The sequence below is a fragment of the Puccinia triticina genome, chromosome 5A (genome assembly GCF_026914185.1).
Source record: "Puccinia triticina chromosome 5A, complete sequence".
NCBI lineage: Eukaryota > Fungi > Basidiomycota > Pucciniomycetes > Pucciniales > Pucciniaceae > Puccinia > Puccinia triticina.
Genome location: NC_070562.1, coordinates 2,558,182 through 2,574,859, shown reverse-complemented (window position 1 = coordinate 2,574,859; position 16,678 = coordinate 2,558,182). Strand labels below are relative to the sequence as shown.

At 47.1% G+C, this 16,678-nt stretch overlaps 2 protein-coding genes across 2 annotated transcripts; both read right to left on the bottom strand.

Moving 5' to 3' along the window:
* Positions 1-1,273: 1,273 nt before the first annotated feature.
* Positions 1,274-12,639, bottom strand: PtA15_5A312 (uncharacterized protein; the record flags this gene model as incomplete). Its single annotated transcript, XM_053169060.1, has 7 exons — positions 1,274-1,437; positions 1,517-1,892; positions 2,079-2,149; positions 2,229-2,298; positions 2,373-2,454; positions 2,534-2,585; positions 11,676-12,639. 7 exons carry the CDS (start codon positions 12,637-12,639, stop codon positions 1,274-1,276), a joined length of 1,779 nt encoding a protein of 592 aa, XP_053020294.1.
* A 474-nt stretch (positions 12,640-13,113) lies between these two features.
* On the bottom strand, positions 13,114-16,383 carry PtA15_5A311 (uncharacterized protein; the record flags this gene model as incomplete). Its single annotated transcript, XM_053169059.1, has 2 exons — positions 13,114-15,504; positions 15,736-16,383. The coding sequence occupies 2 exons, from the start codon at positions 16,381-16,383 to the stop codon at positions 13,114-13,116; spliced, it is 3,039 nt and encodes a 1,012-aa protein (XP_053020293.1).
* Positions 16,384-16,678: the final 295 nt, after the last annotated feature.

Sequence of the window (16,678 nt, the reverse complement as noted above, 5' to 3'; positions counted from 1 at the left end):
GGTGATGAGCGCTGAAAATGGGGGGGATCAGGGATAGCTATTGGGTTTTGGGTGGTTTTGAGAAGTTCGCCGGGGGTTTGGATCCTTGGCGGCGGTTGTTTTGTTTGAGGGGAAGGGAGATGTGATCTTAAGGAAGAGGAAGGAAAAAGATCCGGAAAACTCTGATGAAGGATGATCGGCGGGCGGAGCCCGTAAGTTGAAACTCTGAAGATAGGATCTATAAGCTCAGTGATGGTCCGTATTCCGGAGATCAGAATGCCATGGCCACCCATCATCCAAGTTCGAGCTGAACTTGGACTCCGGGCGACATGTCACATACATTTCATCACATCCTGCGCGCGCTACACGCGCACACACTCACAACAAACAAGATAAAAAAGAAGAAAGGAAACAACACAAGAGAAAATTAAGGAAAACACAGTGTGATGAGTCAGGAAGAAAAGAACCAGAGGGAGGAAAATAAAAAGAGGAAAGAGAAAAACAGAACCAAGAAAGCTGAAGAGGCATGGGGAACTGAGAAGGAAGGGAGATGGGAAAATGGACAGAAGGAAAAGGAGAGATAGGGGAGCCAGTTGAAGGTGGAAATGTGATGAGAAGAGATCTTGAGGCCTGGGGAGTCGGGACTGCACCATAACTTTCATTGAGTCGCAAGACCCAATGTCGGATTACCTAATCAACTTTCATTGAGTCGCGGGACCCAATGACGGATTACCTAATCAACTTTCATTGAGTCGCGGGACCCAATGACGGATTTCTGTCCACCCCAGCGTGGAAATTGAGTCTTGGGAAGTGAAAATAAACTTGAGTCTTGATGATCCTGCTGGCGGCGGTGATGCTCCTGAATAGCTGGCCACGAGAGGGGCCACCACATCAGGGAAGACAAATCGGCCACCAGAAGCTCCAGCCTCCGTTGAGGGGTCAGCGAGTGTACCATCAGACGTTTTGACTGGCACAAAGAGCGCAAAAGCGTAATCTGATGCATCACCTTTGTTGCAGTGAGGCTGATTGTAGAATCCGTTTGTCGTAAATGTAATGTGTGGGGCGCAGTCAAACTCGGAAAGACAATCGTTGAATTTGCCAGATGCAAAGGATGGAATGCCATGCTTTTCCATCAGCTCCCGGTTTGACTCAAATGGAATATTACCCATGCTTTTAAACATCCGGCCAAGAATTCTGGAAACGAGTTGGGATTGGATGGCGAGTTGAAAGTATTCACGCCCAAACGACCGAGCCGCACGCAACTTTATATAACGTCCAAAAAGTTCCAGAGCCTTCATACTACACCCCACATCCTACCACCCCATCCACGTCCCGCTGCAATTGGATAGACAAACTTCTTCCACTTGTGAAGGAAAGTTGTAATGCGATTTATTTCCGCCTTCTCGGTGGCAGTGAGCTCAGAAATTGGTATGAACTCTATTACAGCAACAACTTGCCCTGGATTTTTGTTGATCAAAAGAAATTTTCCATAAGTAGAAAGAAAACCATATGAAATCTATTGCAGGAACAACTTTACCGGCATCTCTGTCAATTAAGATAACTTTCCCATGAGTGAAAGGAATAAAGTCGTCGACAATTGCATGAGCATGAGCGAGTTCTTTTGCAGTCGGTTTGCGTGGCGGGGACTTGTTCTTGGCATTAATCTCGGGATAGAGGTGGCGCTTTATACACTGTTGCATTGACCATATAATACGCTGACCATCGAAGCTGGTAGCGATGATGTCGAGTGAAACAATTGAGTGCCGGTCATTTAACCGACGCTTCTTTCGGGCCCGAGACTTCATAAAGTTCTTTGGCGGCACATTCTTGTTATTTTCCATCATCAAATGTCCCAACCAAGTTCTTAAGCAGATCGGGATCACCTGATGACAGTAGTAACAATCTTGTAATTGCTAGGAACAATATGAAGCCCCAAGCCTGAAAGAGCGACAGGATAAAAAGGCAGGATTTCAATGTCCAAACGATTGATCCAAGGTATTGGTGATGCTGACTAGATGGTGGAGCGATGGCAGATGCATGGCAATCAGATGAGACTGATCAAACAGTAAAGAAGATGTAAGGTGGGGGGTAAGACATACCAGCAGTCTAAGTGGTTGATCTGTTAACCCCACAATTGAGTCAAGGTACCGGTTGGTGATTGCAAGTGATTCTGGGAGGGGATGACAATACACAGAAGCGAGATGAGTGTGATAATGAGCGAGAAAAATTGGTGAAGAGATGTGAAATACCTGGCGTGCGAGTGATTGATCCACCGTCCAAACGATTGATCGTCCTAACAATCAATAACGATAATTCTGACTGATTCGGGGCATGGATCAAGATATAAAGAAATACTCCTATGCGGTCGTTACTGAAGCAATCAGCTGACATACCAGATGTCCAAATGATATTCGCTGGCCGACCGGTGTCCAGGCGATTGATCCGCCGACCTGTTGATTGATGAGATGATGCTGACTAATTCGGGGCAGGGAAAAGGATAAAAAATAAAGTGATAAGCACAAGCAGTTGGTACAGAAGCGATCAGCTGACATACCTGTTTTCCAAACAATACTCGCCGTCCAAACAATCGATTGAGATGTTTGTGACTGATTTGAGGGGGAGGGTGGAAGTACACAACGGTCAGTAACGTTCGGGGTGAGGCTTCACTAGCGGGGGACTGCTGGTGTATCCGGTTTCAGCAGGATGGGTGAAAATCTGTCCGGTTGATGTTAGGGTTTGGATTACTGCGGCGTGGTTCTAGACCCCTCAATCCACCCTGTCTCTTGATACATGCAATGCGGCTCAAGTTGGATCTTTGCGTCGGTTTCCTTCGCTGGGGAAGCTTGGCTTTGGCCCTGAGCACTGAAATTTATCGGGTATTTGAATGACTGGGATTGCTTGCCCCCCTGCTTGGTGGCCTGAAGGAGCATATTCTATCTCGCTGATCAAAATCTCATCATCAAAACGTGAATTTGAATGTGGTTTCCGCTGCAGGCTAGCACATTTTGGCTTTACATTTCGGAGTTGACAACGACATCTGAGCGCTTGTAAAATAGGGCACACAGCACAACTTCCTTAGCTTTCACCTTACAGGGCCCTAGAAACTGGGTAGAATCTTCTTCCGAAGAGGTGGGGGTGTCTTGGACGAGGGGTTTAAAGCCAACGAGACAACAATCCATCGCGTGGTATTTGCTCGAGGGGTGCGGCGGGATTACCTGCCCAGGGCTACAAGGCCTCATAGGCCCTAATTTATTGGTAGGAGAGTTCAACGGGGTCAAGCAAACCTCAAGAGGCAGTCAACGAGCCTGACAAGTTTGTCGGGTGTTGCTTGCTATCCACCGGGATATTGCGCAAGGGCATCTCACTGGTAATTTTGCTAGGGAAGTCAGGGTCCGCACCAAAAGGCTTGATTTTGTCACACGTGGCGTGTGAGTGGGGTGAATAATTTTCATCTGCGGAGTAAATGCATCATTTTTTGTCTCTTAATTTTTCTGAAATCACCAAAAGCTATGGATGATAGCTGATTTACATGGTTTGCCAGTTGATTTCAGGTGACATCTACAAGTATCAGCATTAAGTTGGGAAGTCTATGAAGAAGATGTCTTTATATAAATAATTCATCCAAAAATATATATTTCCACATGATTTCAATCCTGATTTAATGGGAGCAATAATACATTTGTATGTTCAAGTTATGGAGTGGTGTTTTCTGAAGGAGCACCATTGTGCTTTTGAAAAATGGAAAAATGCAAAAGATACTTTTCTTTATTTATGAATTCAATGGAACATTCTTTGCTGAGAGGTTTCAGGGTACAAAAATAATAAAATTACAGCTGCCAGCAAAACAAAAATGTGCTTCATGATTTCATGAAAAAAATTGCTTAAGCAATTGAAGAAAGAGATTTTAGATTTATGAGAATCTAGAATATAAATAATTATTGTAACAAATTGTGCCAAACTGATTCAAGAACAGTTTTTCTATATTTCTGTTCCTATGTTGGTTTTTTGGGTAAGTGTAGGCTCAGCCTGTCAAGTTCAGATGGGCTGACTGGCTAAATTTTAGGATGCTGAATTATTAGACAGGTTTTTATATTCAACTGGCTGAGGATTCTAGATTTTTCATGGCAGTCTGATTTAATTTCAAAGGTGGTGTTTCCCAAGATGCATGTGATGTATTGTGAAATTATGTATGATGTACACCCGTATGGAACCCACCAGCCTGGGGAGAAAGGAAGCCCTCATGAGCCTATGGTATATGCATCTTGGCAGTTGATGCGCATAGACAGGTATGTGGTTAGACAGTTTTGAATGTATGCCTATGTCATTGATTATTGCTTTATATTATGTACGCCAATGTTGCGCAAATTTTTTAAACATCACCACCAACAAGATCATTCGATTTCATCACGCGGCAACCCAGAACTTTGTGTTGAACAGTGCGTATACATTCTCATTTTAATGCTTACAGAATTTTGGATTTATTTATTGCTGACAGATTTGTATGTGATTAAGGTGAAGCAGGTATTGACTCGTGAACATGAGAGGATTTGAAGGGGAAGGAGGGAAAAACCAGCGCAGGCGCAAAAAACCACAAACGGCTCAAGGACGTGCATTTCTACAAGATGTTGAACTAGGATCTCAGCAGTTCATTCGTACCCTGGACCCTCAGCCAACGAATCCCTCGCCTCACAATGAGAACACGGGCCAGTTGTACGGACTTGAAGATGATGAAAATCGATACGAAGGGCAAGAAGCTGATGGCCTACCAGATCCCGAAGCAGTGGACATCCGTGTTCAAAGGTTGCAGGCCTATCTTCAAAGTCAGGACTACATTGAAAGGAAGCTCTTGGAGGAAAAACAGTGGGAAGAAGTTTACGATGGGATGTTTTTACATTTCTACGAGTGTGCATCCAAAACAGCATCTTGGGGTAACCCAAACAATTGGGATCACAACTGGAAGCCACCATGCGAATGTGCTCAACCTCGGTCCCGGCCAGTTGTACTTGTGGATCTCCTCAGTTGAGCGCATTTTCTTGCCAAACATTTTTTGATACAGGTCTGATTCTGATTTGTAATTTTTTTCTACAACAAGTACAAAAACAGGTTACAGTCAGCTTTTGCAATTGTTTTCCCGATCAAGTGCGTCTTATTCAAATGGGATATATCGGTGGTTCACCAAGGTTCCCCCGGACTGCGTTTTCAATTCGCCTGCTTCGATTTCATCACATTCTATGGAAGAGAAGTTCCGTTGCAATGTCTCCTTTTTCAAAAGCAATCGACGAGTTCCTTGATGCATATAATCCCCTAATATTGGTACAAAACAATTCCGATGACACCGATATGTCATATAGTGTATGTACTACAATATCTCATCCAAAACCAGAAAACATATAATTGAATTGGATCAGAGGATTTTTTTTTTCTTTTCATCAGACTTGGGAATGGAGAAGAACCTTATCATCTGCTGTCGATGCCTACCGGGAGATGATGCGCCGAGAGAAGTGCATCTCAGAACTGATGCTTGATCTGGGTCCTATGGATAAGCTGGCCGATGTTTGTCCGAAGTGCTTTGGACCACACGTACCAGGAAAACAAGAGCACGAGCCCGATTACATACTCTGCATGGATGGGAATTTTCAACATTGGAGACATCTCAAAGCAAGTGTTGAAATACCCAATTGCATCAAAACTCCGAGCATATTTGTCACACCTGATGAGGTTGAAAAGATGGAAAGATGTATGAACGAAGAAATGGATGAAGAGTCTGAAGATCAAGTCCCAGTAAGCACTTCCGCCTCTCATCAGTTAATTTTTTTTTCTTACTCAAGCAAAAACCAATTCAATCCAGGACCGATGCACCCAGCAGCATACTGCTGCTGATGATGTGCGCACAGGAAAGACGTGGAAGGAGTGTGATGAAACAGGCCTGTTTGGAATGGCTTGCCGGCATGATCAAATTGTCAACCTTATTAATATTGTACAGAGTGGTGAGAGGTGAGTCCATTCGAGGTTTGCCTTACCATTCAATTGACTCAACCAAATGTTATTCATAGGTATTACTTTCCATTGACAATGATCAATAAAATTATTGAAAATACCAAAGACGGTGAAGAGTATACCAAAAAGCTATCATTTTTGTATGATATTGGCTGTAACATTGAAAAAGGCGTGATTTGGGTGAGTACATAACACATTCTCCTACATTTTTGAAATCCCCCCTTCCTCCGCAAACTTAATAAATTGGAATTCCAGAGAAAACAATTTCCTGAGCATCTTGAGCGCAATCTTCTCAGCTTTGGAACCAGTGTCTTCCATGCATACGTCCACGAGTGGAAATGTCAACTTTGATACAACCCAAGGTTGAATGATGGCTGGGGGATGTCTGATGGTGAAGGCATGGAGCGCATTTGGGCGTTCTTGTCACCATTGATCCGCCAACTCAGATATTGCACAAAGAACCACAGGCTTGTCGCAGTTGATATACAATCTCACCATCACAATGATGTTGGTCGGGTGTATGCACGTCAGTTATTTTCCACAAAATACGTCCAGAAAGTTTATATTTCTGACTCATAAAATTTTCAAAAGTTCACTTGCTATATGAAAGAGGTACACATATTGAGAAATTGAAGAAAGAAGCGTCTGAAGTACTGGATAGTCTACTGGCAGATTTTGGCCATACCAGGGAGTTTTTTCAGGCGCAATGGACCCGTCAAAGAGAAATTCAGCTCTCAGTTATGGAAAATCAGAGTGAGAAGGAAATTGTAAAACAAATTGAAGAACTAGTGGAATTGGAGGATAAGCTTTGTGATACAAAGTTGGTGTTCAATCTTGAGAATCCCTGGTTTGTTTTATTAGCTGATATATATGTTTAGTAATGAGTTAGTTCAAATTTGAGACACCAGAAGAAGAAATAGGACAGCTTCTCAACGGCAGAAGCTGGAGCAACTCCCTGATACTGTAAGGTTCTTGGAAGGTGAAATTGACAGCATTGTTGTTGAACTTGGATCGGACAATTTCTGTGACTTGCCTGGAGCAACAGGTGAGGTTTTTCAAGATTCTCTTGTAAATATATACTCATGATATGTTCAAATCATCTTTCAAAGATGCGGAATCAAAAGCATTGCTCAAATTGAAAGTCAGCAAAAGTAAACTATATGAAGCCAAAGTTGGGGTAATTGAGATGCAGAAAAAGTGGGACCAAGGCGGATCCGGTATGCTTTTTTATTATATTAATATCAATTGCTTCCTTTGATGATAACTATGCATGAATAGGAACCCGGGTGCAAGAGAGATACAAGAAGCAGATGACTTCCAAAGTCAATTTATTGAAGAAAAAATGGCTGGCATACAACAATCGTGCTGAAGCTTACAACTTGGATTTCACACCTCGTACCCCCTTGGCCACTCCAACACTCAAGGAAGTGAAGTCTTACGGGATAGAAGATTCTTTCTGGAATATGGGTGCACTTAGCCACCCAGATGAACCATGGGCAATCGATTTGGATGTGCAAAAAGGGATCCAGGCCTACCTTACGCTAACCCACTGTCAAGATGAATTGCGTCGAATAGCTTGTGAGGCAAGACAGGCTGTACAATGGGCTATCAAAAAAACTGAAAAAATGGATCGTATTGGTGAATTTTTGACAGCAGGTATGGAAACATTTCTGGAAATGTGGGTTGGGTTACAAAAAATTCTGAAGTTTGTTTTTTTAGATAATCACCCAACAGATGTGCCAACCGAGTTTCAATATAAGCTGAATCAAATCTGCGAGGAAAATCACTTTCCACGGTCAGTATTACGATCTATCTTTAGTCAATTGGCACAAAACTTCTGTCGCTTATGGATGATGTGGAACGTCAAGTGCAAGAAACTTTTGCGCTGGAGCACAAAGTATCTTGACCACCAACTTGATTCATCTTTGGAAACCGAAATCATTGAACAGTGGGATTTGCTGATCACTAACTCTCAGCAGACGTGGGAGAAGCTTGTAACAGGTCAATCTGTCATTGTGGAAATTGGAAACCTAGCAGACCATGTAGAAGAACTAATTCTTGACCAAGAAGCACTCAAATATGCAGGGGACCCAGGATCTGAATAAACTAGACAAAAATTATAAACCCTTGCTGTAGTCATAATTTCTCAATCGAGTTGTATTATTATAATGAAAAGGATGATAAACAAGAGAGAGAATTGGGAGAGCTGTGAGATACCATATTGTGGATAGGGGGAAGTGTCACAAGAAAGGCTGTATGGAGGGAGGAAAAATGAGTGTCAAGACGTGTGAGGTGAAAGAAGAAGCAGTCACGGAATACCAAATACCGGCAAGGAAGAGTGCAAGATAAGTGTCCCCATTCGGCCCCCAATCGACGTCGGCAGGCTCTCCAGCAGGCACAAGTGATTCTTAGGGAGTGCGGGGACGAAGAGGGCAGCAAGGGTATGGAAGTGGGCTGCGAGTTTAGCGGCGACGAGGGAAAGGGAGCCAATGGAGACAGGGTGGATCCGGGCAAGTGACGGGGCGGGGTCTGCCACGCGAAGCGCGCCCGCAGCGGAGGAGGAGAAATTGGGCAGGCCGTGGCTGAGCGCCTTGAGGTGAGCCAGCCGGACAAGCAACAGTGCGAGGCGGTTATGCAACGCAAACGAAGAGCGGGCGTAGACCAAGCCCGGCGTTGCAGCGGTGCCAAGGATGTCGAGCGTGATGGCAGTGGGCGCGGTCTAGCAAAAGAGGAAGTATGATGAGCTGAGGGTGTTTACAATGGTGGCATTGATCCAGCGGGGAGAGGCCGCTGGCCGGAAGCTGGAGTGGGGAGGCAGTGTAGACTCAGAGCAGGCCCACCCACCAGCTACGTGGCCCCTAAACCCTCCCTTGCCATCTCTGGAGCCTCCTACTCGCCGGCTTCTGCGCCATCGCCTCACCCATCTACAGATCCGAGTCTCCACAGCCCTTGCCGGCCTCTCTCTCCATGGTCGGCCCGCTCGCCACCATGCCTTCTTCCGTAGGCACCCGGCGCAGAACCGGAACTTTGTCCATGATAACGAAGATCGACCAACATCACATGGCGCCCAATCTCTGACGCCGGCAAAGTCTGCAAAAAGAGCTCAATACATGCTGTATCCAGAAAGTCAACTTTTGCAGATAACAAAAAACTTAAAAAGATTTTTTTTCTCTCACTTTTGTATTCGGGCGGCTGGATCCAGCCCTACTCGATGATCATGTGTTGGCCAAGTTCTTTGACGGTGCTGACAGGCACCCAGGCGCGATGCGGCCCAATGAGGCAGGCAGTGTGGAGGATGGTCTGGCGCGCTGCGATGTCGATGCCGGTGCGCGGCCAGCGGATGTTGAGCTGGTGATGATGTATGTGGTGGAAATAGTGGAGCTTGTTGTTGAAATTGGGCCAGGGGGGATGGCCGATTGGCAGGTTGTTGGGGAGATAGAAGTCGAGCGAGGAGCTGTAGGAGTGGTTGCCAATGGACAATCCGGGCAGGCTGGTGGAGCCGAGGCTGGGCGGATGGTTATGGTAGGGAATCCCGGTGCGGCTCTTCTTTTCGTGTTGAGTCCCGTTATGGACGTAGGTCGGCCCCGAATTGGTGGTGTTCATCCTTGATGCTGAGAAGCTCGTCGGTCGGCGGTCGGCGGCTGAAGAAGGCATCGCGTGCGACTTTGTGAGAGCCGGCGAGGCCGCAGAGGGCGGCTAGGCCAGAAGTCTTGAAGGCCAAGCTACAGAGTCCACTGCTGATCGGCGAGGGGAACCGGTCGGAAATCTGGTGGCTGATTGTCTCCTGGCTGTGGGTGGGCACGCCGAGGGTGATGGAGGCATAGTTGCCGGTGGAATAGCCGCGAAAGAAGCTGAGCGGGCTTGCAAAGACGAGCGAGTGGGCCTGGTGGAGCAGGCCGATCTCCTTGGGCTTGAGCCTGCCGTCTTGCCAGAGGAAGAGGACCAGTCGGCGCTTGATGGGGTACAGCAAGGACCAATAGCAGGACGGGGGCCAAGTCTGCTGGGGGCTGGGCTGGCTCTTCCTGGGAGTGGACGGGTGGAAGTTGATGGGCGTCGTTCTGACGGAGGATGGCAGTGTGAAGAGCGAGTGTGGATGCCTGGGAGCGGGTACACTTCTGGCAGCTGGCCGAGCTCGTGGAGGGAGAGGTTGCCAGCGGCGAGGAGGGCGAGCGCGTTGATGGCTTTCAGCCGATGTCTATTGGGCAGGTTCACACCGTCGAAACCGTGGATACAGGCGAAGAGGTTCATGTGCTGGTATCTTGCATGGGGTGTGGAGGCTTGTGGTGCCTGTGCGCCTGGACATGAACATTTTCTGAATTCTGTATGACGAAAACAGATCGCTGGCTTTTGATGATTGATGACATCCAGTTGACGCTTTGGGGCAAGTTCAATGATGGCGCAGATTGGAGGGACTGTTGAGGTCTAAGGGGGAAACAGAAAAGGGGTCAAAATATGGTCAGTCACTTGCGTTTGAAATAAAAGCAACAAGGATTCTTGGGCTGTCAAGGCAGGCTAACCAGTGTGATTAGCCTGTAAGTTCACATGGCCTAGCGTCAGATGAATAGTGCAGTTGAGGGCTTGCTTCCATTGATTGAAATTTGATCGATTGGCTAGAAGAGTATCAGTTGGGTGGTCTGCGCCTTGGGGTCGGAGATTTTGCACTTGAGATTGCTGGATTGGTCCGAGTGAGAGGTTGGACTCTGACTTTTCCTTGGAGGATGCGTCGGAATGGGGGTTAAGCAAGTTGGCTGAACCAGGTTGGTGAGTTCTGAGCTGACTGAGCTGATGGAGCTGGTCGAAACGAGGGCTTGAGGCAGCTTTTTAAATTATCAGAGCTGACAGAGCTGGGTAGCCTCGAACCAGCCTCGCACCCAGCTGTGTGAGCTAGCTGACTAAGCTTTAAGAGCTGGCGCGGTCAGCTCCACATTGTTTCGGCTTCTAACCGGTGATGAGGACTAATTATCATCGGTCAATAGCCGTAGAATAATAGTGTCACAGGTGCCAAAAATTCCCCATTATTCTCACTTGGCACGTTGAATATCCCCAGAAGCCCGAAGGCCCTATGGATGACCCTCCAGCTGTGCCGGAGCAACGAGCAAAAGTGTGTTGTGATGGAAGTGCACATTCATCGTATTGCATGTCGAGAGAGAGAGAGAGAGCTATATATAGTGATCTATGTACAAGCATATCTGCGCCGTAGTCGACTATCTATAGGACTATGTGTATAAGCATACTCATGTCCTAACACCCCCCCTGTCGACCAGGCGAAGTGCTCTGTTGTGCGCCTAGGACCTTACCGGCAAGAAACTCATGTTTATCTGGAGTTAATGCCTTGGTAAGTATATCGGCTAGCTGTTGATCCGTGGGAACCCATGACAAAACTGCTTTCTTTTCAAAAAGTGCTTGGTTAGTAATATAAAATTCCCTGTCCGTATGTCTTGTTCTTTTATTGGAGCTATCGTCTTTTCCTACCCTTATTGCTGACTCATTGTCGCAGAAAAGATGTCCCACAAACTTGTGTCCTAGGATATCTTCAATCAGTTGTTGTACCCACAGTAGCTGCCTTGTCGCCATGCCAAGCGCCATGTACTCAGCTTGACACGTCGATGCTGCTACTGTGTGTAGTCGTCTGGCTATCCATAGAATGGGGGCTCCATAAAAACTCAGAAAAATCCCATAAGATGATCGCTGGAACTCACCGCCCCAACCCGCGTCGCTATAGCACTTGAGAGGTTTGTCCGAATCCCGGGGATTGATCTGAAGGAAACGGTCTTTGGTGTTCGCCAGGTAGTTTACAACATGTCGTAGTGCTTTCCAGTGGACGGGAGCGGGACATGCACTGAATCTGGCCATGTAGTTGACCGCGAATGCTATGTCAGGTCTTGTACCAACTGCCAGATAGCTGAGTCCGCCAACCACTGAGAGATACGCCGACGATTGTGTAGGATCACCATCGGGATTCTCTGTTTCCGCACTGTAATTAGTAGGGAGAGGGGTTTTGGCAAGGGATTTTTTATCCCAATGATCCTCAAGTATCTTGTCAATTAGTTTCTTTTGACGGAGAGAAAAACTTCCTGTACCTCTTGTGACTTCAACACCCACAATCGTCTCCACCCCGGATTGCCATTTGATCTCGAGACAATCCTGAAGATCTTTCTCTAGCTGGCGGAGTATTTTGTCACTAGAACCCAAAACAACACCGTCGTCAACGTGTACCCAGATCGCACCCTTATGCGACGAATGCTGTAAGATGTAAAGTGAGCTGTCAAACTGGCTGGGGGTATAACCCAGATCTTTGAGTTTCTTTTGAAGATGTTTCCACCAACATCTAGCAGCCTGTTTCGTGCCATAGAGGGCTTTCTGGAGTTTGCACGTGTACCCTTTCGGCACATTGAGGCCTTCCGGGGGCCTGACCCATATCTCCTCATCTATCGGCAAATGAAGGTAGGCCGCTACAAAATCAAAAGAATAAACGGGCCAGTTGCATTTGGCTGCGATCGTCAGTAGAAGACGCAGGGAGACAAAAGTTGCCGTAGGCGCGAATGTATCGAGGAATTCAACACCGGCTATTTGAGCATAGCCTTTTGCTACGTACCTAGCCTTCAATTTGATGAATTTGCCGTCCGCCGTCCGCTTCTCGACAAATACCCATTGAGCTCCCATGACACGTCTTCCGTCGGGCACGAGTTCAATAGTCCAGATCTCATGTCAAAAGAGATTCTGTAGCTCTTCCTGAATTGCTTTGAGCCATGCTTCTCTTTCTGGATGTTTCAAGATGTCCTTGTAGTTCTTTGGGGTTGGAATATTGGGTGACTTGGTCTTCTGATCCAGTTCGTCCTGAAGCTTCTCCTGACTTTCAAAAGTTTCTTCGGCAACAAAATTCCCAAGCTGACACGCCATTACAAAACGGAAGGCTTTGACATCCGGGCGGATTTGGGGATCTATCTGGTGTTGTGGAGTATGTACCTGGGCACCGGTTAGTCTAGGATCTATAACAGAAGTGGCTTTTTTGTTGCCTGTTGTCAGCTTCAAAGGATCATCCGCAAATTGGACCCATGCTGAAACAACAATCTTGTTAGTGGAAGGAACCCAGAGCATCCAGCCCTTTCCACCGTCAACATAACCTATGACTCGCGCCTAGAGGGCCCTGTCATCCAAACGCTTTCGCTTTTCTGGTGGGGTCAGCACAAAAGCGCGGCATCCAAACACTCTCATGTGGTCGAGGGTTGGTTTATAGCCGTAGAACGCCTGAAAAGGTGTTTGATTACCACTTACTTTGTTCGGAACCCTGTTGAGCGTGTAGTTGGCCCACAGAAACGCGAATCCCCAAAAGCTCCGCGGTAGGTGGCTGTCAGTGAGCACCGCTCTTCCCATGTCGGAGACTGTCCTGTTGTACCGTTCGATAGCCCCATTCTGGTAATGGTGGTATGGGAGCGATCTCTCCGCCTTGATGCCTTTCTTTTTGATGAAATCAGCTAGAATTTTTGTTTCAAACTCCCCGCCGTTATCAGATTGGATGCATCTGACTCGTTTGCCTGTAGCTGTTTCAAAACGTAGAACTTGGTCGATTAGCAATTGAGTGGCCTCACTCTTTTTTGACATTATCTTAATTTCGCTATAAGACGTAGCAATATCTCGAATGGCGAGGATATATTTCCCGTCTCCAAAGGTCGGAATCTCGAAAGGACCCATCAGATCGCAGGCAATGATGTCCAGGGTGCCTACTGGCCTGAAAGTGGGGAGTAGAGTGTTGGTCCAAGTGCCTTTAGCAATCATGCAAACTGGACACTTAATATCCCCTTTAGGGAGATTAGTGGGAAGTCCTACGCCGAGGTTCAACTTAATCATCTTTTGGATGCGACGTAGTCCGGCATGCCCAAAAACTCGGTGCCAAAAAAGTAGTTTCATTTCATCTTTTGTGAGGTCAGATTCATGCCAATTGAAACTTTGTTTGTCGATGGGATAGGAGAAGATAAATTCAGAAGTCTTGTCATCAACATTGGAGGGAACAGGGGTTGCAGCAAGGTGATCATACGAGGAAGGCATAACATTGGGAATAGAAACGGATTTAGAGATGGGTGGTTGGATTAGGCGGGATCCGTCGGACGGAGTCCGAGATATAGGCCGCGGGAGTGTCCAACATCGACCGGTTGGGTCAAGTTTGCTCTCAAGGAGGATTCGGTCATCGCTTGATCGGAAGAGGAAGGTATCTGAAGAGGTGTCATAGCTAATGGACACATTAGCATGACGGAGTGCGGAAGGGGAGATAAGGGTGGCATTTGCTTGCTCACAGAACATAACCCCGTTAACGGAGATGGTCATTCCACTCTTTCCAGGAAAAACCATTGTCCCCACCCCTGTGATACATTCGTTGCAACTGTCAGTTGCTACTCTCAGGGGGATAGGTTTCTGGAGGAGTTTAAAGTTAAAAAGAGCAAACCTGTCTCCAGTAAGATGATTAGTAGCGCCCGTGTCAGTGATGACGTTCGAGCCAAGCCCAATGGCTTCCGCTGTAGCTTCTCCGGTCATTTGGAGCTCAGCAATCTCGTCCTCAATGTTCCCAACATCAATGTTCTTTGCCGATACGGCGGGCTTCTGGGTTGCATAGTTGGGTTTGTAGGAATCATAAGATTGGTTGTTAATGCAAGAGTGAGGAGGATTGGGGGGAATGGAATTGTTGTGCGGCGCAAAGACCGGCTGGTAACCTGGGTTGCCGGGGAAAATGTGTTGTCCATAGGGTGTGAAGTTCGGGGCAACAACAATAGGACAGTAGGGGAGATACGACGGAGAAGAATATTGTGGGGCACTTCGAAAGTTGGAGGTGTTACCGGATTTCTGTGGGACAGGTTTGGTCCTTGCGGGGCAGGAGTTGGACCAATGACCCGGCTGTCGGCATATATGACAGTTGTTATTGGGTCGTGCAGCGTTCACAGCAACATCATCATTGTTCACTGTTGCCTCTGGCTCTAAAATTTCCGCCGGGGCGTCGGCAATCATATGGTGTGGGCTTTGGATGTCAGGGAAAAGAGAGTTGTTACCACCGGAGTCGGAAAGAGCAACCTGGTTGCGACAAACATTGTACATCTTCAGGAGCTTCTCAAACGTCGGTGCCGTGTGAAGAGCGTCCGTATACATGATGTGCTCGACACGCTGAGCCATTTCTTGCTTAACTGGACCCGATTGTTGGTTCCGCTGAAAAAGGAGTCCGAGGATGTTGTCCACGGTGAAGGCAATGTTCAGATCTTTCAAATCGGTTATGAGATCGTTCATTCGAGCGCCACAAGCAGCCGAAGTCGCAAACGAGTCGGGGTCGATTTTCAGAAGTGCGTCCAGGGTCGAGATTTGTGCGGCCCGGCAGACCGAGTTGAAGCGGGATTTGATGTTCTTGAAACCTTCATGACAGGTTGATATCGAGGAGATGCCGTCCTCAAGAGACGAGTCGATGGAGTGGAGAAGAATAGCCCGGCCAATCTTCTCGTGATGGATGTTGGTGGTCGGTTTGTCGAAAAAATCGGCATTGTACAAGACCTGGGATGCGAGTTCTCAAAGTCGGCGGGCCCATTTGCGGAAATTACTGCCGTCCGCTAGGAGTATATCACGTTCTCGAATCAGTTTGATTGCGGAAGATATGTTGGACCTTGTGTTGCGGCAATCTTCCTCGGCAAAACGTCGATTACGAGTGTCTTCAATGGCGCGATCTAGGGTCTCCTGCCGAGTCTGAGTAGCTGGAGGTGGGAGTTGTGCTTGGGGATGGCTGACCGGGAAAGCGGGGTGTTGAACGGGATTGGGAGAAGGTGTCACGGGAGATTGGTTTTGTGGAAAACCGTAGGGGAGATGGTGGTACGGGTAGGGGTAAGACATGTAGGGAAAGGGAGGATAATAACCGGCGGGCGAGTTGGCGAAGTCCGGCATAGACGGATTTGTGGCTGGCACGGGCTGGGTCTGGATCATGTGAGGGGGTGTCTCGTGATTTATGTCTTTTTTCGTAGTGATTGGGGTTGGGGAAACCGTGTTATCAGTAGCCGTGGTAGCCGCAGGAGTTGAGACGGGGGGATGAGATGGAGTTACGGTGGGTGTTGGGTTGGTGGAGGAGGATGAAGATTGGGGGGGTGCGGAAGAATTGAAAGGTGTAGGGGTGAAGTGATAGTGAGGGATCGGGGGAGTAGGTTGTCGAGTAGGTTTGTTGGCGATGGGTTTTTTGTTGTCGGGGTGGTGTGGGGATGAGGTGGGCAGAGCAAGAAAAGGAATAGTGAGGGCGTCTAAGCCTTGGATTTGTTGGTTGCGGATGTGGGATGAAGTGAGCAAGCCGGTTTGAGCTTGTATGCTTGGCGAAGGAGGTTGAATATGGTTTTGAGAATCGATAGGTGAATTATTTGATGGAGGTGTAGGATTGGGTAGATCGGACATGGTATAGGATAATTTGGGGAGAAAGATTTATGAATTTTAGAGAAACAAAGTCGAGTAGGCGAGTCTTGGAAGCCTCGTACGTTTACAAGGTTGAACCAAAGAAGCAAGAAAATACTCAGGACTTGTTATCCGTCCGTACTTTAAGATATGCCTAAACTGGCCAGGAGAAAGCGAAATCTTGACAAGGCGGATAATGAGAACGTTTTTTAACTCGCAACAAGGGTTCAATCTTGTTGGTACCTCGCAACCTTCACGTTGCTACTGGGATTGATGATGGGAAAGAAAAGTATGTATG